General features: G+C 48.1%; 1 protein-coding gene across 1 annotated transcript in view; it reads left to right on the top strand.

Annotated features, from left to right (window-relative positions):
* Positions 1 to 23,155, top strand: part of BRI3BP (BRI3 binding protein) — a 40,822-nt gene that overhangs the window by 12,497 nt on the left and 5,170 nt on the right. Inside the window, exon 2 of the mRNA XM_063964599.1 lies at positions 14,720 to 14,822. Coding sequence (XP_063820669.1) covers positions 14,720 to 14,822 — 103 coding nt within the window. The remainder of the gene's footprint in view (positions 1 to 14,719; positions 14,823 to 23,155) is intronic.

Below are 23,155 nucleotides of genomic sequence, written 5' to 3' on the forward strand. Positions count from 1 at the left end.
AGAAGTATACGTAGAATGGTATGCCCATCCCACCCATGGCCTTTTTAGCGAAAGAATCTTATTCCCTACCAAGTGTGTTTCCATAAGGCAGACCACATCAGCGGCACAAGTTTTAATCTGTCGAAGTACCAGAGACCTCTTAACTTTGTCACTAAGACCCCTCACATTCCACGATAACACTTTAATCCCAGCCATAACGCATCAAAGATAAAATAAATGTAGCACCCCGCGGCCAGCCAAGTCCACCATGCTTATGTTCAGTTATCAGAAACCAATGCTCAAATAGTACAACAATGAACCGTATACACTCGCACCATACATCCCCACACACAATAAAACCATAACCCAGAACCCTTCCCCGCCCCCCACCCTGTATACCACCCCCAACTTGCAGCAAATTCAAATATACAACCTTCGTTGCACCATTAAGTGGTGCAAGTGTACCCTGATCGGGGCCAAGAATATAATGACTCTTGGGAGAACAGAGATAGCCTCCAGCCACCAACCCCCCCCCCCGAACAGTATAGGAGGGGAAATCGTAGACATCCCCCCCTGGATCCGTGCATACTTGACACAAAACAAGCATACACCTATATTAAAGAGCTGAACATGGCGAACCGCAAGCGCAACCCCCCCCCATTCCCCCAGAGGCATCAGGAGATAACATAACCTCTAGGGCCCACCCAAAGCATCGAAGTGGGCAGACAGGCAATCCTCCGACCTGCCGAACCTGCGGGAGCAGGGTAGGGCAACTAGGATTCAGGAGTATAAAGGACAATAACCCTATTCCAACACTCCCGCAACCTATCGCCGCGCATTAATAAACATACATGTACAGCCCACATAAGTAATAACAAGATGAGAGCACTAGGAGAGGAAAAAAAAAAAGAGACATGACTAAAGCAAACAGGGTATAGTTAGCATCGAAGTTAGGCTGGAGACTCAGGGATCTGCCAGGGCACGTCTCGCCGGAAAGCGTCTATCCAGCCACGCAATGGCCTCTCGAGGAGTCGTGAAAAACTTCGTTTCTCCATCAGCCACTACTCGCAACTTAGATGGGAAGAGCATGGCATACGGTAGGTCAAGTTCACGGAGCCTCCTCTTAACAGACAGGAATTGAGCCCTATCCTTTTGTACATCCATGGCAAAGTCAGGGAACACAGATATGGGCGATCCATTCTATTTCAAAGGGCCCTTAGTGCGAGCCAGCCGTAGGACTGTGTCGCGGTCTCGGAAATGGAGGAACTTAGCAATAAAGGTGCGGGGTGGAGCCCCCGGAGGCAACGGGCGCATCGGAACTCTATGGGCCCGTTCCACGGTAAAATAAGGTGAGAATTCCTCAGTTCCAAAAGCATCACGAAGCCATTTTAGAAGAAACTCTTCAGGAGATGAACCCTCCTCTTTTTCCGGCAAGCCGACAAAACGGACGTTATTGTGCCGCAAGCGCCCCTCCATATCCGTTAGTTTTTTGCGCACCTCTGTCATTTGAGATTCCAAAGCATCAGTTCGGCGACCCAGCGGGCCGACAGAGTCTTCAACATTGGATATACGGGTCTCAGCCTCGCCCACTCGTTCTCTCACTCGTTGAAGGTCCTGATGGATAATGGAGAGATCAGACTGCACTTGTCCAATCTTGTCCGCCAGACGCGCCTCGCTGGCAGTCACCGCATCTAATACTCTGCAGAGTAGCATCCGGATGGTCTGAGGAAGCGGAACTATATGCAGGAGATGGTGGTGCAGAATCAGATCCAGCATTTTCGCCTCCCCGCCGCTGATTGCCAGGATTCCGAACAAACTTATCCATTGCGCCCGCCGCCGCATTACTTTGGCGGCCGCGCACCATTTTAGACAACACGGTGTCGCTCCGCCTAGCCGAGCGGGTATATCAAAGCAAATATAAGCAGGCAAGAGGGGGGCGCCCGCGCCAACACCCTATAGCAAGGGTAGCGGGGTCAGGGCAGGTTATAAATATGTATAGCCAAACAGCAGGGCCAGGGGTTCCGGAGGTAATGTATGTCCGCCTGAAGGAGCAGGGAGTCAGGCAGTCCCCCCCAAGCACAGCCGTGTATCAAAGTTGAACAGTCCCCCGTACTGACCTCTAGGCAGGGTGAGAGCAGGATCGGCCGGTCAGAGACGTGTAGTGGAGAGAGAGGGGGGAAGGACACATTCAGCCCTGTAAAGATGCCACCAGCTCAGATATGTCCCCGTATAATATAGTGCCCTTGAGGGTTGCAGTGGGCTCAGAGAAATCGCGGGAGCCACACTTCCGGTCCCGCGGGCCCGCGGTGGTGGAGGATGACAATCCGGGCGGCTGTAGCCGTAAGCTGCGTCCCCCAGCAGGTCAGTACGGCGGCAGTCGAGCCCTCCTCACCTCCCTTCTCAGAAGCGCTGGCGAACTTCCGGTCCCCCGGGCGGCACGGGTCTTCGGCGGTGCAGGGTGTCTCAAGCTCCGCTGATCCCCCTCAGGTCCTCAGCAGGCACGCCGGGCAGCAGATGGGTGCCCCTCGCCTCTCCCCCCAGAGACACGGGCAGCGACGGAGACGGAGAGCGGGAGCCGAACTTCCGGTCTGCGGTGAGCGCGAGGTGGGAGCTCCAACACCAAGCAGGGCCCGCCGGGCAGACAAACAGGGCTGCAGGAGCTAGGGGAAGTCTGATATCCAGCCCAGATTCACTCCCCAGGGGCAGGGGGTATTCAGACAGCGCTGTCCTCCGTTTCAGACCCAGGGAGGGAGTCCAGGATAATAAAACAGGATATTTAGGCTGGAGAGCTGCACTGTGCAAGTGCTACTCCATGCTCGTCCAGGCCACCCGTGATTTGAGTTTTTAGTAAATTCCCGAGATGACACTTTGAAGAAAAAAACACCATCTCGGTCAAAATCGGGACCTTAGTAAATATACCCCACTATGTTAGCAGTCTTCGTTCCGGAGGTAAAAGACAGAGAAATAGATTTCCTTGGCGGGCATGATGTTCAGCCGGGAAAAATACTGTCATCATCGAGAATCTTTCCCAGACGTGACAAGTCTTTGTGGAGTGTTGCAATTGGACATGTTGGCGTCTCGCCTCAATGAGAGACCTCGAGGAGATTGTTCCAGGTTAAGGGACACTTAGGATATAGCAGCGGACATCCTCGTGACACCGTGGGTGTTTTTAGTCGGTCTAGGTGGCCTCTCCGCTTTCACTTTTCTGACAGTGGTAAGCGTAAGATAATCGATGGTTCCGATGATCCTCTGAAATCCGGTCTAACCAGAGAGGGTTGGCTATCCAGTTTTCATGGTTTACTCATAGAAACTTACTGCCCTCTTCCTTGACGTGAGGTAATGTTACAACAAGATCGGGGCGTGTATCAGGACTTACCGCGGCTGTGTCTAACGGCGGGGCGGTTGAAGGTCGTATCCTAAGCCGAATGGGTGTTCCCAGTGAAGTCGTTTCTTCAATTCTTCAGGCTAGGAAAGAACTGACGGCACAGCGTTACAACTGTTGTTGGAGTAATTATGTGTCTCGGTGTGTATCCAGGAAGGCACCTATGGAGGACTTTCAGCTAGGTCCTGCTTATTCATACGTTACAAGCCGATGTGGAGGCAAGCCTATTAAGTTTCTTTACGAAACTTCTCTTTTGGGAAGTGGCCAGGCTTTTGACTTTGACGTCCGCAGGGCGGGTGTCGGAAGTGGTGGTTTTGTCTCACAAGAGCCTTGTTTGATCTTTCAGGTGGATAGAAAGGCATTGAGAACTTGGTTGGTAGTTCTACCAAGAGTTGTTTCTGGGTTTTGCTGAAGTCGGCCTATTTTGATGCCGGGGGTTACTTAGGCATTAGCTGATTCGAATTCCCTTGATCTAGCCAGGGATTTAAGTATGCAGGTCATCATTTTGGCTCTGTTTGCAGAAACAGAGGCCCTGTTTATCTGGTATGTTCCCAGCTTACTTTGGGAAACTGCGTTCTGCAGTTTGTTACAGGCTGAATTTGTGATGCGGTTTGGCATGTTTGTTCTACGGCTATGTTGCCGTCACCGAAGTCGGTGGAGGTTCCTTCTTTTGGGAAGATGGGCTTTTCTTGGGCGAATGCCCGAGGAGTCTCGGCGGTTCAACTGTGCCGAGCGGATTCTTGGTCGGGGTCAAACGCTTTTGCGATGCTTTACAAGTTTGATACCCTGATTGTTGGGGACCTTACGTTTGCTCATTCGGTGCTGCAGAGTCGTCCGCACTCTCCCGCCCGTTTTGAAGCTTTGGTATAAACCCCATGGTCCTTTTGGAATCCCCAGCATCCTCTAGGACGTATGAGAAAATAGGATTTTGGTACCTACCGGTAAATCCTTTTCTCTTAGTCCGCAGAGGATGCTGGGCGCCCGTCCCAGTGCGTACGGTGTCTGCAGTTATTGCTTTTGGTTACACCCTGGTGGTGTGTCTTCTCTATCTGGCGGTTGCTACCGTTGTTCATGACATAGCATGCGGGGTCGTATTTTTGCTCCTGTGCACACACGGGTTGTGTTACATATTCTCTCAGCATGTGGCTGGGTTTTGTTCATGCCGTTGGTTGGTATTCTACTGAATGCCACGTTCTACGGTGTGTTTGAGGTGTGAGCTGGTAGGACACTCACCGTGTTTATAAAAATAAATTCTTTCCTCGAAATTGTCCATCTCTCCAGGGCACCGTTTTCTAACTGAGGTCTGGAGGAGGGGCATAGAGGGAGGAGCCAGTTCACACCCAGTTTAAGTCTTTATAGTGTGCCCAAGCTCCTGCGGATCCGTCTATACCCCATGGTCCTTTTGGAATCCCCAGCATCCTCTACGGACTAAGAGAAAAGGATTTACCGGTAGGTACCAAAATCCTAATTTCTGTTTGTGCCTTTTTTATTTGGCCCAACTGTCCAATGTTGATATGGTGTCATTCCATGTCCGTTCACCCAGGCATGACTCCCATCAACTCAGATTTTCATGATACTTTTTACACTTGATATTACCATGTAGCTGCTAACCAGTGTCACATTTTTCTTCTCTAGGCCTCACAGTTTTTGAGATATAGTGGGTGAAAGTTTTGAAATATTGCTGGGAAATGCCACTCCTGATGCTCCATTTTTTCTGAGGTGTATCTGGAAAAAAAATCCTATCTCAATGCCTAATACACAAATCACTTTGAAATTTTGACCCTTTGTCAATCAGAATATGGAGATTCCAGAACTTTGTGTTTTTTTATTTTTTATTTTTTTTTATCAATCTTGTCTGACTCTGAGAGTTCAGTATACATTCATTTACTTCATGCATAATTTTTTTTGGTGCAAAAAAAGTGGGTTCAATTAGCGTGATCAACCTAAAGGTGCATACACACTGGGCGTTTTTGCCCAGTGTGTATGCACAGCGATGATCGCTGACATTGCTGGGCTGAAAAGCGCTCAGTGCATACACTGAGCACTTTTCCCCCCTGCCCAGCGATGTCAGCGGGGATGAACGGCTTTCCATAGCAGGATGCTATGGAAAGCCGCTCACCCCGCCGTTCATCTACTGGTAATACCAGTAGGTGAACTGCAGCCGCCAGGAATGAAGCGGAAGCGCGCATCAGCGCTCATCACTTGTGCATACATACTAGGCGGCTTTGAGCTGAAAGCAGCTCAACACACCAATAGTGAGCTGCTTTCAGCTCAGAATCGCCCAGTGTGTATGGGCCTTAAGGAAGATGAGTTATCATGTCACCAGGCCCCGCCAAGGCTCCTCTGATTGCTGGTGGTCCCTAATACAATATCAAGGTCTGGGGCACAGGCCATCCACCCCAGGTATGATTGTTTATATAGCTCCACCAATTTTAAGCGCTGTACAGCCATTCATATCAGTTCTTTCCCCTTGGAGCTTATAATAAAAATTCTCTATTAAATAAGCCCAACCACACACTAGCAATTAACTTGTCAGAATCCAGTTAACCTATCAAGTTTTTTGGTACATGGGAGGAAGCCAGAGTGTTTGTGGAGGAAACCAATGGAAATGAGAACATACAAACTCTGCACACAGGCCATGACAACGGTGATGTGAGGCAGTAATTCAGAGATCACTATGCCACTGTGCTGCCCCACACGTGTGTGTGTGTGTGTGTGTGTGTGTGTGTGTGTGTGTGTGTGTGTGTGTGTGTGTGTGTGTGTGTGTGTGTGTAAAAAAAAAATATAAAAAATAAATGAATGAAAATATATATATATATATTTGAACCTTAATTCTTTGTAATGATATTCACATGCCTATCCCAAGCATGTTTAAATTGCGCTATATATACAAGAACCTCATTTCCTCCCAGTCTTCCAACCCCTGGCGCCTCTTTGCCACACTCAACTCACTCCTCTGCCCACCTCCACCTCGTCTCCCATCCTCACTCTCTGCTCTTGACTTTGCCACTTACTTCACATCCAAAATTGACTCCATACGTCAGGACATCACACCAGACCATCCGTAACCAGCTTTCTCCCATCTCTTACCAACCCTCCCCATCCCTCGCACCTACTCTGACATCTTTCTTCCATGCATCTGGAGAGGAAGTCATGGCCCTCATTCGTTCCTATCCCCTCACCACCTCCCCACTTGACTCTATCCCCTCCCGCCTCCTCCGCTACCTCTCTCCTTCTGCTTGTTCCCATCTTTCCCACCTTCTCAATCTGTCCCTCTCATCAGGCACTGTCCCCTCTGCCTTCAAGCAGCACTCATCTCTCCTATTCTTAAAAAACCTACACTTGATCCAAACACTCTCTCCAACTACCGACCCATCTCTCTCCTCCCTTTTGCCTCCAAACTCCTTGAGCGGATTGTCTACAACCGCCTTACTTCCTTTCTTTCCTCACACTCACTGCTTGACCCATTACAGTATGGCTTCCGTCCTCTCCACTCCACTGAAACTGCCCTTACAAAAGTATGCAATGACCTCCATGCTGCTAAATCTAAGGGACACTACTCTATACTTATTCTACTTGATCTCTCTGCTGCTTTTGACACTGTGGACCATCCTCTCCTACTGCAAATTCTTCACTCCATTGGTCTGCGTGACACTGCCCTCTCTCCTCTCTTGGCTGTCCTCCTACCTTTCTGACCGTTCTTTCTGTCTCCTCTCATGACTCCACCTCCCCCTCACTTCCACTAACTGTAGGGGTACCCCAAGGTTCTGTCCTTGGTCCTCTTCTCTTCTCTCTCTATATGTTCTAACTCGGTAAGCTCATTAGTTCTTTTGGTTTCCAATATCATCTCTATGCTGATGACACCCAAATCTATCTTTCCTCTCCAGACCTCTCCCCTGCTCTCCTCACTCGTATCTCCAACTGTCTCTCTGCTACCTCTTCCTGGATGTCCCAGCGCTTTATTAGACTTAACATATCTAAGACAGAGCTGATCATCTTTCCTCCCTCCCGCATAACCTCACCTCCTACAATCTCATTATCTATTGATGGCACTACTATCTCCTCTAGCCCCCAAGTGCGCTGTCTTGGAGTAATCCTTGACTCCTCCCTCTCCTTCAAACCACACATTCAGCACCTCTCACAAACCTGCCATTTTCATCTAAAAAATATTTCCAGGATCAGACCCTTTCTGACCCAGGATGCTACTAAGACTCCTATCCACTCACTGGTCATCTCCAGACTGGACTACTGTAATCTGCTCCTGACTGGCATTCCTGACAAATACCTCTCTCCACTCCAATCTATCCTCAATGCTGCTGCCCGGCTCATCTTCCTCACCAAATGCACTACGTCCACCTCTCCTCTCTTACTAGACCTTAACTGGCTCCCCTTCCCTTTCAGAATCCATTTCAAGCTTCTCACACTCTCTTACAAAGCCCTCACCCACTCCTCTCCTATCTACATCTCTGACCTTATCTCCCTTTACACTCCCACCCGTTCTCTTCGCTCTGCTAATGCACGCCGACTCTCCTGCCTACGGATTACTTCCTCCCACTCCTACCTCCAAGATTTTTCACGTGCTGCACCATTTCTTTGGAATTCCCTACCTCTCCCCCTCAGACTCTCCACCTCTCTACAAAACTTCAAACGATCTCTCAAGACCCACTTCTTCACCAAACCCAGCCAAATCTCATCCTAACCCTCTGTTCTACGCTCTCTATGTACCCCATCTGTGTCACCCCTGTCTGTCTACCCCTCCCCTTTAGAATGTAAACTCTCACGAGCAGGGCCCTCTTCCCTCATGTGCTTATCCTTTCTTACTTTAATAATCTTCAACTGCACCACATCCAGCAGTCTTCTGCCACCTGATACTTATTCCAGTGTCATCTGCTGATGTAACTATGTTTATTTACCCTGTACTTGTCCTATACTGTCATCAACTGTAAGTTGCTGTTTTCCTGTTTGATTATTTGTTTATGTATTCTGTAATTGGGCGCTGCGGAACCCTTGTGGCGCCATATAAATAAAGAATAATAATAATGAATAATACTATACAGACACAGCAAGTGGCAAAGATGAAGAATCATGGACCAGCTAGTGCTGATGTTCATGTGGATACCTATTATGCATGACATACATGTCTGATGTTGCTACTCCGGATATGTATGTATACGTGCTTTGAACTTGTGGCTATATAAATCATTTATACTCAGACCTGTAGTGCTGTGTCCGTTTCCGAATGAGACGTTATTCTGAACCCAGCTATGTGTGTCTGTGTGTGAAAAAGTTAATAATTAAAATATATATATAATTATATTAATTTGACGATAAAGGCTGCACTCTGGAGACGGTTCAATGCAGTGGAAAGATATCCTTGTTTCTTTTTTAAACAAGGATATCTTTCCACTGCATTGAACAGTCTCCAGAGCGCCGCCTTTATCGTCAAGTCTATGGGAGTTGCTTTTCTCCAGGAGGGCACCGGAGCACGCTGTCACATTAGAGGGAGTGCCGGGTTTGTACTAAAATATATATATATATATATATATATATATATATATATATATATATATATATATATATATATATATATTTCTTTTTCTCTTTTGAACAGTGGGCCTCTCTGAGAGAATGAAGGACAACAATAGCCATTCATACATATAATCATACCACTATGTTAAGTTTGTAAAGATGGTCAAACACTCATAGATTATGGACAAATTTGACTAAATTATGGTAATTATGTATCCTGTTTGTTGAATCACTTGATAACTTGTACCAATTGAACCGGGCTACTTGATTGGTGACAAGTAGTTGGAAGTTTCTCTAACGTCCTAGAGGATGCTGGGGACTCCGTAAGGACCATGGGGAATAGACGGGCTCCGCAGGAGATAGGGCACTTTTAGAAAGCTTTGGACTCTGGGTGTGCACTGGCTCCTCCCTCTATGCCCCTCCTCAAGACCTCAGTTTTACACTGTGCCCAGAGCAAGATGGGTGCACTGCAGAGAGCTCTCCAGAGTTCTCTGCCTAGAAGCATTTTTGTTTGGATTTTTTCTTTCTACATTTTACTTTTTCACAGGGAGCACTGCTGGCAACAGGCTCCCTGCATCGTGGGACTGAGGAGAGAGGAGCAGACCTTCTTGTCAAAGATAGGCTCTGCTTCCTCGGCTACTGGACACCATTAGCTCCAGAGGGGGTGAACGCAGGTTCTTACTGGGCGTCCACCCCCGGAGCCGCGCCGCCGTTCTCCTCACAGAGCTAGAAGTACAGAAGACAGAAGTCGTCAGCCGGCAGAAGCCTTCAGCTTCACTGAGGTAACGCACAGCACTGCAGCTGTGCGTCATTGCTCCAATACACCTCACATACTCCGGTCCCTGTAAGGGTGCAGGGCGCAGGGGGGGGGGGGCGCGCGCCCTGGGCGGCAATATAAACCTTTGCATGGCATAAAGAATATATACATGTACAGGTGGGCTCTGTACATGTGTATATAAAGGAGCCCCCGCCATATTTCACTAAGTTTGAGCGGGACAGAAGCCCGCCGCCGAGGGGGCGGGGCTTCTCCCTCAGCACTCACCAGCGCCATTTTCTCTCCACAGCACTGCTGAGAGGAAGCTCCCCGGACTCTCCCCTGCTTACACACGGTGAAAGGGGGCTTAAAAGAGAGGGGGGGGGGGCACATAATTGGCGGTTTACATATTATACAGCGCTGCTGGGGAAAAACAATTTGTGTTAGTCTCCAGGGTTACTGCGCTGGGGTGTGTGCTGGCTTACACTCTCTCTCTGTCTCTCCAAAAGGCCTTGACAGGGATACTGTCTTCAGAAAGGGGTTCCCTGTGTGTGTGTGTCGACATGTTTGACGAGGAAGGCTCGCTTAATGTGGAGGGGGAGTGCTTGAATGTCAGGTCGCCGTCGGTAACGCCGACACCGGAATGGGTGGATATGCTGAATGTCTTGAATGCAAATGTCACTCTATTGCATAAAAGATTAGACAAAGCAGAAGCTAAGGATCAGTCAGGTAGCCAGTCCATGCCTGTCCCTGGGGCGCCAGGTCCTTCGGGGTCTCAGAAGCGCACCATATCCCAGATCGATGACACAGATGCTGACTCTAGTGTCGACTATGAAGATGCAAAATCTTGTCCCTGACACGAGGGTACACATGTATAAAGGGAAAAAGCCTGAGGTCACTTTCCCATCCTCATTTGAATTAAGTGACTTGTGCGAAAAGGATTGGGAATCTCCGGATAGGAGACCACAATTTCCCAAAAGGATTCTCATGGCGTATCCTTTTCCACAAACTGATAGGATACGCTGGGAATCTTCGCCAAAAGTTGACAAGGCGCTGACACGTTTGTCCAAAAAGGTAAGACTGCCTTCTCAGGATACGGCTTCCCTCAAGGAACCTGCTGATCGCAGGCAGGAAATTACCTTAAAGCACATTTACAATCATTCCGGTACTATTGCTAGAACCGGCTATGGCGTCGGCCTGGGTTTGTAGTGCGGTTGTAGCATGGGCAGATTCCTTATCTACGGAAATTGACACCTTAGATAGGGACACCATTCAAATGACCATAGAGCATATCAGAGATGCTGCCTTGTATATGAGGGATGCTCAGAGAGACATTTGTTTATTAAGCTCCAGAATAAATGCTATGTCTATTTCTGCTAGGTGGCTCTTGTGGACCCGACAGTGGACGAGAGATGCCGATTCAAAGCGGCATATGGAGTCCTTGCCTTACAAGGGGGTGGAGTTGTTTGGAGACGGGATCGGCACCTCATTATCAAATGCAGTCCTTTCGTTCCAATAAAAACAAGAAGGTACGTGGATCATCCTTTGTTGCCAGAGGGAAAGGCAGGGGAAAAAAACTGCACACAGCTAGTTCCCAAGAGCAGAAGTCCTCCCCCGCGTCGGCAAAGTCCACCGCATGACGCTGGGGCTTTCCGGGGGGAGGCAGATCTGGTGGGGGCTCGTCTTCGATTTTTCAGCCACGTCTGGGTTCACTCGCAGGTGGATCCCTGGGCATTAGAGATTGTTTCCCAGGGATACAGGCTGGAATTCGAAGACTTGCCTCCTCGCCGATTTTTCAAATCGGCTCTGCCGGCTTCCCCGTCAGAGAGGGAGCTAGTGTTGACAGCAATCCAAAAATTGTATACTCAACAGGTAATTGTCACAGTTCCTCATCTCCAGCAAGGAGAGGGATATTACTCAACCCTGTTTGTGGTCCCGAAACCGGACGGTTCGGTCAGACCCATTTTAAACCTGAAATCTCTGAACCTGTACTTGAAGAGGTTCAAGTTCAAAATGGAATCACTCAGGGCGGTCATCACCAGCCTGGAGGGGGGGGATTGGATGGTGTCCCTGGACATAAAGGATGCTTACCTTCATGTTCCGATATTCCCCCCCCCGCATCAGGCGTTCCTGAGATTTGCAGTGCAGGACTGTCACTACCAATTTCAGACGTTGCCGTTTGGGCTTTCCACGGCCCCGAGAATTTTCACCAAGGTAATGGCGGAAATGATGGTGCTTTTGCGCAGGCAGGGGGTCACAATTATCCCATACTTGGACGATCTCCTCATAAAGGCGAGATCTCGGGAGAGGTTGCTGGACAGCGTGTCTCTGTCCAGGAAGACGTTGCAGTTACACGGCTGGATTCTCAATATACCGAAGTCCCAGCTAGTCCCTACAACGCGTCTGACCTTTTTGGGGCTGATTCTAGACACAGACCAGAAAAAGGTTTTTCTTCCGATCGAAAAGGTTCAGGAACTCATAGCCATGGTCAGGAACCTATTAAAACCAAAAAAGGTTTCAGTGCATCATTGCACGCGGGTTCTGGGGAAGATGGTGGCTTCATACGAGGCCATCCCTTTCGGCAGGTTCCATGCGAGGACCTTTCAATGGGACCTTTTGGACAAGTGGTCCGTGTCCCATCTACAAATGCATCAAAAGATCACACTGTCTCCCAGGACCAGGGTATCTCTCCTGTGGTGGCTGAACAGTGTTCACCTACTAGAAGGTCGCAGGTTCGGCATTCAGGACTGGGTCCTGGTGACCACGGACGCAAGCCTCCGAGGCTGGGAAGCAGTGACACTGGGAAGAAATTTCCAAGGTCTCTGGTCAAGCCTAGAGTCTTGTCTCCACATCAACGTCCTGGAGTTGAGGGCCATATACAACGCCCTGCGTCAAGCTGAGGAATTGCTTCGGAGAAAACCGGTTCTGATTCAGTCAGACAATGTCACGGCAGTGGCTCATATAAACCGCCAAGGCGGAACAAGGTGCAGAATGGACTTGGAGGACTCCGAATCCCTGGATGTGGTCAGGGCTTTGAAGATTTATGTGACCAGAACGGCTAGAATCAGGAAGACTGAAGCTTTGTTCGTTCTGTATGCAGCCAACAAAGTTGGCGCTCCTGCTTCAAAGCAGACTATTGCTCGCTGGATCTGTAACACGATTCAGCAGGCGCATTCTACGGCAAGGTTAAGGCCCACTCCACTAGGAAAGTGGGCTCTTCTTGGGCGGCTGCCCGAGGGGTCTCGGCATTACAGTTGTGCCGAGCAGCTACTTGGTCGGGGACAAACACCTTTGCAAAGTTTTATAAGTTTGATACCCTGGCTGAGGAGGACCTCCTGTTTGCTCAATCGGTGCTGCAGAGTCATCCGCACTCTCCCGCCCGTTTGGGAGCTTTGGTATAATCCCCATGGTCCTGACGGAGTCCCCAGCATCCTCTAGGACGTTAGAGAAAATAAGATTTTACTTACCGGTAAATCTATTTTTCGTAGTCCGTAGAGGATGCTGGGCGCCCGTCCCAAGTGCGGACTTCTTCTGCAAGACTTGTATATAGTTATTGCTTACATAAGGGTTATGTTATAGTTTTCGGTGGTACCGTGGCTATATTGTTGTTCATACTGTTAACTGGGTAAGTTTATCACAAGTTATACGGTGTGATTGGTGTGGCTGGTATGAATCTCACCCTTAGATTTACAAAAATCTTTCCTCGTACTGTCCATCTCCTCTGGGCACAGTTTCCCTAACTGAGGTCTGGAGGAGGGGCATAGAGGGAGGAGCCAGTGCACACCCAGAGTCCAAAGCTATCTTAAAGTGCCCTATCTCCTGCGGAGCCAGTCTATTCCCCATGGTCCTTACGGAGTCCCCAGCATCCTCTACGGACTACGAGAAATAGATTTACCGGTAAGTAAAATATTATTATTTTTTTTCTAGTCATTTAAGATTTAACTATTTGACCTTTTACTGGAACCGCCATATGTACAGCAGTTCCTAGCCATTTGCAGGTTACGCTGAACAGGGAACTTTTGCATTAATGACTTCCTAATGTTACAAAATGCCTTTTTTATATTGTGTTTGCTATTGGCATAAGTAGAACTGAGTCCTAAACCAAAGCATTAAAATGGCTGCAAGCCCTCAAAGGCATTCTCTCCTCTAAACTGTTGACAGATTAAAGGCTCTTACAGATATCCAGTCTGTGTCAAAGTAACACCCTGCAATGCTACTAATTCCATAACTACCAGTATCGCTTGGCTGCCTGAATAAAACCATATGCAGCCAGATCGTTGATACATTTACTTTCTTCTCTGCCTTAATCCTCCTATTTTTGCTGGAGACAATGGCAGTTTCGTAGACTGCTTACGCCCTTGATTAACTTGTACTGTGGGTTTAGTGGTCATTTCAATGGAAGCAGTAAAGGAAACAATGAATATAGCCATTCTAGCGTTAAAATCCTGAGCACAGATCTTGTGTATTAATCTTAGGAATGTGAGCCTGCATCATTTTTAAAGTTTACATCTATTAGGTAAACATGCACGTGTAAAATAACAAGAAATTGCTTTCAAAGCCAGACAATATTGTTTCCATATTTATTTTTTTCTGAAATCTGACTAGAAAGGATGGGAATATAGGTAACCAAAAAGGGGGAGTGGGTTACAGGCACATAACAAAACAGTGTTACAAAATCAAATGGTATCCACATCATGTAGTGGACGTATATCTCATATTATATTAACAAGGTCCTGTAAAGCACTTTCACACGTATTATTGGCCAATTACTAATGTACTGTAAGGAGTAAGAGGGTGCCTATACCCTCAGTGGATGGCGAAATTGTATAGAATTTAGGTTGTCTTATCATGAAGATAAAAATTCCATATGGCACATGGCAGGCATGGAAAGTATTAAGGGCAGAAAAGGAGGGTTCCTGTGGCTTCCAATGTTGGGCTATTTGAACCTTTGGGGCGTTATTGATATGCGATACCAACATTTTAGTATTACTGTTCATGTCTTGTGCAGATAGAGAGCAAAAATGTCAGCCTGTATCATTTTAAGTGACGTACTGATTGCTTGTTTCCATTCATAGTTCTTTTCACGACTGACAGAGAGGTTTGTGTATGGAGTAGATGTCTTGGTTGACACACTATGGAGAATATGGACTGATCTCTTGGATGTACTTGGAATGGATGGTGAGTAGTAGTTGCGTTTCTAACTTCCTTTCCTTTTTTCCTTTCCTTTCCTTTTTTCCTTTCCTTTCCTTTTTTCCTTTCCTTTTTTTCCTTTCCTTTTTTCCTTTCCTTTCCTCCCATAGTCTAGATAATGAGTTGGCAAATTAAAAAATGTGATTTTATCCTACCACTAATTAATTAGGAACTGACACAAGGCAAGTTCAATACTTGGTAGCTCATATAGATGCAAATGGGGAATAGGAAATGGTCTTAAATGGATTCTGTCATAAAATGGCATTATTAAATATAGTGTAATGTTCTTCAATTATTGCTGCATAAATAAGATTATTGTGTCTGCCCAAGAGCCTTGCACAGCATTGTGATCTCTGGCTACCCATTCTATAGACCAGGGGTAGGCATCCAGCTGCTGTGGAACTACACATCCCAGCCTGGCTAAGAGAACTCCGGTGGCAGGGCATGATGGGATTTGTAGGTCCATAGCAGCTGGAGTGCCACAAGTCGCTTGCTCCTGCTGTAAACAACAATATCAATTATATAATTATTGATATATCTTTTGTTATGCAGTAATTGAAAAAGTGACAAACCAAAATTCCAAAATAGTTTTAGATTCCAGCCAGAGGTTCACCAAGCATCATTTATTCCCACTATAAATAGTACAGTGAAGCGCACTTTTACTTCAGAATATGGGTGATCTTTAAGGATGGCACTACATTGGAATGTTGGGATCCCCATAAAAATCTTCCTAATAGGAAAACAATATATTTTAATACAGTATAGACCCTACACATTAGGCGATATCATTGAAAGATATGAACGATCTCATTCATTGATGAACGAGATATCGTTCATATCCTTCAGAGTGTAGGCACCAACGATGAACCATGCGCGGCCCCGCGCTCGTTCATCGTTGGTGCCAGGTTTCTTATACATGCATGCCAATATGGACAATCTCGTCCATATTAGCATGCATTGCTATGGTGGTGGGTGTAGTGAAGAAACTTACACAGTAAATGTAAAATATTACACAGTAGCTCCAATGCCATAGCGGGGGGCGGAGCTACATCAGAGCGGGCTCAGCGGCATTTTGGCGCCTTCTTCTGCATAAGCAGCAGCAGCCTCACACAGCTCCTCCATAACGGTCACACTGGTACCCGGTGTAGAGGCGGAGAGCCGCTATATTGTGCACAAATATCATTCCTCTGAGGGAATTTTCATAAGACAGTCTCACTGTTAGTTCTGTATATGTAAAATGCTGACAGCCTCACTGGGGCTGTGCAGCGTTGGGTGCGCTGGTGTCCCCTCTCCTGTGTCTCCTCTCGCATGCAATAGGTCAGGCTTGTATTGCATTTCAGGCTGTGTTGTATGTATATTATACCTGTTTTTCTTCTTCACAATGGTAAAACAAAAGTTATGCAGTGTATGTAATGCTAGATTCTCTCCTATCTCATCTGGCTCAATGTCATGTGAGCAGTGTAGTCAGTCATCACAAAATGCTGATAACAATGTGGGGGAGAGTCCAGAGCCCTCCTGGCTAGGGGCTATCAAAACTATGATGTCTTATATGTCATCTCAACTCACTGCAAATGCCAATAAAACTCAGGAACTGCAACAAGCAGTGGCAAATCTAGCTGCTAAACATCCCCCCACGTCTACTACAGGTGCACAAAAATGTGCTGTACCTGTACTACTATCGGATACTGATGATGATATACAGGATGATGTGGACCCCATAAGTGGGGATTCCACCACTATACAGGGTCTTGAACCCCTCATATTGGCTATTCGGGATGTGTTAAAGCTCCCCCTGGAGGATACTAATAATCAGCAGTCCTTTTTCCTTCCACAGGACAAACTGACAGTCACACTTCCTGACTCCAAGGAATTGGAGGATTTATTTAAAATAGCCTGGAAAAATCCAGATAATGGCTTTTTGGAGGTGAATTAAACGCATGGATTTCCAAAGCCACTGCTGGGAAATCCATGTTTCTCCCTTCGGTGGCTCCGCCTGCTAGATGTACTTACCCGGGACCGTCTACTCAGTCCCTTCAGTCCTCCAGATTTCGATCTAGGGCCAGGGGGGCCACCAACGCAGCTAGAGGCTCCAGAGGTAAACCTAAGAAAACAGCCGTTGCTGGATCTCAGGACCAGAGCACCAGTTCTGCTTCCGTAAAGACTTCAGCATGACGGTGCCCACCCACCCTGATGGAATGTCGTGGTGGGAGCTCGGTTATGTCATTATCCATCTGGATAATGACAATGTCATTATCCATCTGGGATGGTTCCTGCCAAGATGCTTGGGTAAGGGACCTTATCTCTCAAGGTTACAAGCTGGAGTTCGACGGTGCTCCTCCCCCAACGATTTTTCAAATCGGGCTTACCAGCTTTGGAAAAAGGGCGTGGTATGCTACTACTGGCCATAAGCAAGTTGGTTCAGTCCCATTTCATTGTTCCAGTACCCCTACAACAACGAGGACAGGGTTACTATTCCAGTCTGTTCGTAGTACCAAAACCAGACGGGTCTGTGAGACCCATTCTGAATCTGAAGTCCTTGAATCCTTACTTGAAGGTTTTCAAATTCAAGATGGAATCTTTGAGAGCTGTGATCGCATGCCTGGAGCAACAGGAATTCCTAGTGTCCCTGGATATCAAGGACACTTGCCTCCATATCCCAATTTGGTTTCCTCATCCGGCCTATCTGTGGTTCGCCCTACTGAACGATCACTACCAGTTTCAGGCGGTACCCTTCGGCCTGTCTACAGCTTCGAGGGTGTTCACGAAGGTGATGGCGGAAATGATGTTTCAGCTCAGGGTCCAGGGGGTCAACGTAATTCCATACCTGGATGATCTCCTGATAAAAGCGAGTTCCAGGGAGCTTCTATTGCTCGATATAGCTCGCACTATCCAACTTCTGTCTCACCATGGGTGTATAGTCAATCTGCAGAAGTCCCACCTGGAGCCGTATCAGCGGCTCCTGTTTCTAGGGATGCTCCTGGATACTGTAGCACAGAAAGTGTTCCTCCCAGAGGAAAGAGTGAGAGCACTTCAAGAAGTGGTTCGCATGGTTCTTCGACCTGCTCGAGCATCCATTCATTTTTGCATAAAATTGTTGGGAAAGATGGTGGCCTCGTACGAGCCGATACAGTTCAGTAGGTTTCATGTCAGACTGTTCCAATTGGATATCCTGAACAAATGGTCTGGTTCACATCTTCAGATGCACCGGATCATTCGGCTGTCACCGCAGGCCAGGATTTCACTCCTGTGGTGGCTACAGTCTTCCAACCTGCTGGAAGGTCGATGCTTTGGGATTCAGGATTGGATCCTACTCACGACGGATGAGAGGATGGGGAGCTGTCACCCAGGGAGCGCAGTTCCAGGGCAGGTGGTCTGCCCAAGAGGCCCTCCTTCTGATCAGCATCCTGGAATTTCGAGCCATCTACAATGCTCTGATTCAGGCCTCCCCTCTACTCCGGGATTGGGCGATCCAGGTTCAGTCGGACAACGCCATGGCTGTGGCGTACATCAATTGACAAGGAGGAGCGAAAAGCAGACCCTGCATGCGAGAAGTGTCAAGAATACTCTTCTGGGCAGAAAGAAATGCAAGAGCACTGTCCGCACTCTTCATTCCGGGGGTGGACAACTGGGAAGCTGATTTCCTCAGTCGCCACAATCTCCACACAGGGGAGTAGGGAATATACCCTCAGGTGTTTCAACAGATCATCGACCGGTGGGGCTGCCCACAGATCGACATGATGGCTTCTCGCCTCAACAAGAAGCTTCATTGTTATTGCTCATGAACCAGAGACCGTCTGGCGAGCGCAGTGGATGCGCTGGCAACGCTTTGGCCTTAGCAGCTGGTCTACCTTTTTCCTCCGATTCCGTTGTTCCCCAGGGTACTCGAGAGGATCAGGCATCAAGGAGTGCCGGCAATCTTGATTGCCCCGAAGAGCGTGTTACACGGCTCTTCTGAACATGTCTGTAGAGGACCCTTGGCCTTTGCTGCTAAGAAGAGATCTTCAGGTAGGACCGTTCGTCTACCTGGACTTGCGGCAGCTTCGTTTGACGGCATGGAAGTTAAGCGGAACATCCTAGCTCACAAAGGGCTTTCCAAAAAGGTCATTGCCACTATGGTGCAAGCCACTAAACCTATGACGTCAAAACACTGTAATTATATCTGGCGGAGATATGTCTCTTGGTGCGAGGAACGCACATGTCCATCTGCGGAATTCCACTTGGGGAGATTCCTTAGTTTCCTGCAGATGGCAGTGGATAAAGGCTTACGTCTTGGATCCCTTAAGGTCCAGATTTCAGCTCTTTCCGTTTTCTTCCAGAAGAAGTTGGCTCTCCTGCCAGAAGTTCAGACCTTCACATACAACCTCCGTAGTGCCGCCTATGGCACCTTGGGATTTGAATGTGGTATTAAGCTTTCTACAGTCCTCCTGGTTTGAACCTCTGACGGTAGAAGATAAGTACCTCACGTGGAAGACTGATGTTACTGGCCCTGGCTTCTGCTAGACGTGTCTCAGAATTAGGGGCATTATCATGTAAAAGTCCCTACTTGGTCTTTTATGAGAACAGAGCAGAGCTCAGGACTAGACAGCAGTTTCTGGCGAAGGTGGTCTCCGCGTTTCACTTGAATCAACAAATTGTGATTCCGTACTGTTCTGGCACTTCTGCCCCTCTGGTGGCATTGGATGCTGTGTGAGTCTTGAAGATCTATGCAAAGAGTACGGCTTGGATCAGAAAGACTGATTCCTTGTTCATGCTCTATGATGCGCAGTAAAAGGGTTGCCCTGCTTCAAAGCAGTCTATTGCTCGTTGGATTCGGCTTACTATCCAACAGGACTATGTGTCGACAGCCTTACCTGCTCCACAGTCTCTGAAGGCCCACTTGACGAGATCGGTGGGGTTTTCCTGGGCTGCTGCCCGTGGAGTCTCGACCCTCCAACTGTGCCGAGCTGCTACCTGGTCGGAGGAAATTTTGATACCCTGGCCAAAGAGGATACCCATTTTGGGCAGGTGGTGCTGCAGATGTCTCCGCACGTTCCCGCCTGTTCTGGAAGTTTTGGGACATCCCCATCGTACTAATCTGTCCCTAATATCCCTTATGGATGCTAGAGAAAATAGGATGTTAAATACCTACCGGGGAATCCTTTTCTCTTAGTCCTTCTCTCAAGTATGTAATTCTCCTTCGGGCACTGTTTTACCTAATAACTGACCTGTAGGAGGAGCCATAGAGGGGAGAAGCCAGCACACCCAGTTGAAGAAAGTTAAAGTTCACAAGGTCTTTTGGACCCGTCTATACCCCATCGTACTAATCTGTCCCCAATATCCCTTATGGGCTACGAGAAAAGGATTTACCGGTAGGTATTTAAAATCCTATTTCTCTAACGTCCTAAGTGGATGCTGGGGACTCCGTAAGGACCATGGGGAATAGCGGCTCCGCAGGAGACTGGGCACATCTAAAGAAAGCTTTAGGCCTATCTGGTGTGCACTGGCTCCTCCCCCTATGACCCTCCTCCAAGCCTCAGTTAGATCTTTGTGCCCGAACGAGAAGGGTGCACACTAGGGGCTCTCCTGAGCTTCTTAGTGAAAGTTTTAGTTTAGGTTTTTTATTTTCAGTGAGACCTGCTGGCAACAGGCTCACTGCATCGAGGGACTAAGGGGAGAAGAAGCGAACTCACCTGCGTGCAGAGTGGATTGGGCTTCTTAGGCTACTGGACATTAGCTCCAGAGGGACGATCACAGGCCCAGCCTGGATGGGTCCCAGAGCCGCGCCGCCGGCCCCCTTACAGAGCCAGAAGGCAGAAGAGGTCCGGAAAATCGGCGGCAGAAGACGTCCTGTCTTCAACAAGGTAGCGCACAGCACTGCAGCTGTGCGCCATTGCTCTCAGCACACTTCACACTCCGGTCACTGAGGGTGCAGGGCGCTGGGGGGGGGCGCCCTGAGACGCAATAAAAAACACCTTGGATGGCAAAAAATGCATCGCATATAGCTCCTGGGCTATATGGATGCATTTAACCCCTGCCAGAATACATAGAAAAACGGGAGATAAGGCCGCCGATAAGGGGGCGGAGCCTATCTCCTCAGCACACTGGCGCCATTTTCCCTCACAGCTCCGTTGGAGGGAAGCTCCCTGTCTCTCCCCTGCAGTCACTACGCTACAGAAAGGGTTAAAAAAGAGAGGGGGGGCACTAATTACGCGCAGTATTAAAGATACAGCAGCTACAAGGGGAAAAACACTTATATAAGGTTATCCCTGTATATATATATAGCGCTCTGGTGTGTGCTGGCAAACTCTCCCTCTGTCTCCCCAAAGGGCTAGTGGGGTCCTGTCCTCTATCAGAGCATTCCCTGTGTGTGTGCTGTATGTCGGTACGTTTGTGTCGACATGTATGAGGAGAAAAATGATGTGGAGACGGAGCAGATTGCCTGTAATAGTGATGTCACCCCCTAGGGGGTCGACACCTGAGTGGATGAACTGTTGGAAGGAATTACGTGACAGTGTCAGCTCTGTATAAAAGACAGTGGTTGACATGAGACAGCCGGCTACTCAGCTTGGGCCTGTCCAGACGTCTCATAGGCCGTCAGGGGCTCTAAAGCGCCCGTTACCTCAGATGGCAGATATAGACGCCGACACGGATACTGACTCCAGTGTCGACGGTGAAGAGACAAATGTGACTTCCAGTAGGGCCACACGTTACATGATTGAGGCAATGAAAAATGTTTTACACATTTCTGATAATATGAGTACCACCAAAAAGGGGTATTATGTTCGGTGAGGAAAAACTACCTGTAGTTTTCCTGAATCTGAGAAATTAAATGAGGTGTGTGATGATGCGTGGTTTTCCCCCGATAACAACTGATAATTTCTAAAATGTTATTGGCATTATGTCCTTTCCCGCCAGAGGTTAGGGTGCGTTGGGAAACACCCCCTAGGGTGGATAAAGCGCTCACACGCTTGTAAGGGCTCTACCCTCTCCTGAGATGGCCGCCCTTAAGGATCCTGCTGATAGAAAGCAGGAGGGTATCCTAAAATGTATTTACACACATACTGGTGTTATACTGCGACCAGCAATCGCCTCAGCCTGGATGTGCAGTGCTGGGTTGGTGTGGTCGGATTCCCTGACTAAAAATATTGATACCCTAGATAGGGACAGTATATTTTTGCCTATAGAGCATTTAAAAGATGCATTTCTATATATGCGTGATGCACAGCGGAATATTTGCCGACTGGCATCAAGTCTAAGTGCGTTGTCCATTTCTACCAGTAGAAGGTTATGGACACGTCAGTGGTCAGGTGATGCGTATTCCAAACGGCATTTGGAAGTATAGCCTTATTAAAGGGAGGAGTAATTTGGGGTCGGTCTTTCAGACCTGGTGACCACGGCAACAGCTGGGAAATCCACGTTTGTACCCCAGGTCGCCTCTCAACATGAGAAGATGCCGTATTATCAGGCGCAATCTTTTCGTGGACAAGCGGGCAAAAGGTTCCTCATTTCTGCCCCGTGACAGAGGGAGAGGAAAAAGGCTGCAGAAATCAGCCAGTTCCCAGGAACAGAAACCCTCTCCCGCCTCTGCCAAGCCCTCAGTATGATGCTGGGGTTTTACAAGCAGAATCAGGCACGGTGGGGGGCCCGTCTCAATGAATTTCAGCGCGCAGTGGGCTCACTCGCAAGTAGACCCCTGGATCCTTCAGGTGATATCTCAGGGGTACAAATTAGAATTCGAGACGTCTCCCCCTCGCCGTTTCCTAAAGTCGGCTTTACCGATGTCACCTTCTGACAGGGAGACCGTTTTGGAAGCCATTCACAAGCTGTATTCCCAGCAGGTGATAATCAAGGTACCCCTCCTGCAACAGGGAACGGGGTATTATTCCACACTGTTGTGGTACCGAAGCCGGACGGCTCGGTGAGACCGATTCTAAATCTAAAATCTTTGAACACTTACATACAGCGGTTCAAATTCAAGATTGAGTCACTCAGAGCAGTGATTGCGAACCTGGAAGAAGGGGACTACATGATGTCTCGGGACATCAAGGATGCTTACCTTCATGTCAAAATTTACCCTTCTCATCAAGGGTACCTCAGATTTATGGTACAGAACTGTCACTATCAGTTCAGACGCTGCCGTATGGATGGTCCACGGCACCCCGGGTCTTTACCAAGGTAATGGCCGAAATGATGATATTCCTTCGACGGAAGGGAATTTTAGTTATCCCTTACTTGGACGATTCCCTGATAAGGGTAAGATCCAGGGAACAGTTGGAGGTCGGTGTAGCACTATCTCCGGTAGTGTTGCTGCAGCACGATTGGATTCTCAATATTCCAAAATC

The sequence above is a fragment of the Pseudophryne corroboree genome, chromosome 1 (assembly GCF_028390025.1).
Source record: "Pseudophryne corroboree isolate aPseCor3 chromosome 1, aPseCor3.hap2, whole genome shotgun sequence".
In the NCBI taxonomy this organism is placed as follows: Eukaryota; Metazoa; Chordata; class Amphibia; order Anura; family Myobatrachidae; genus Pseudophryne; species Pseudophryne corroboree.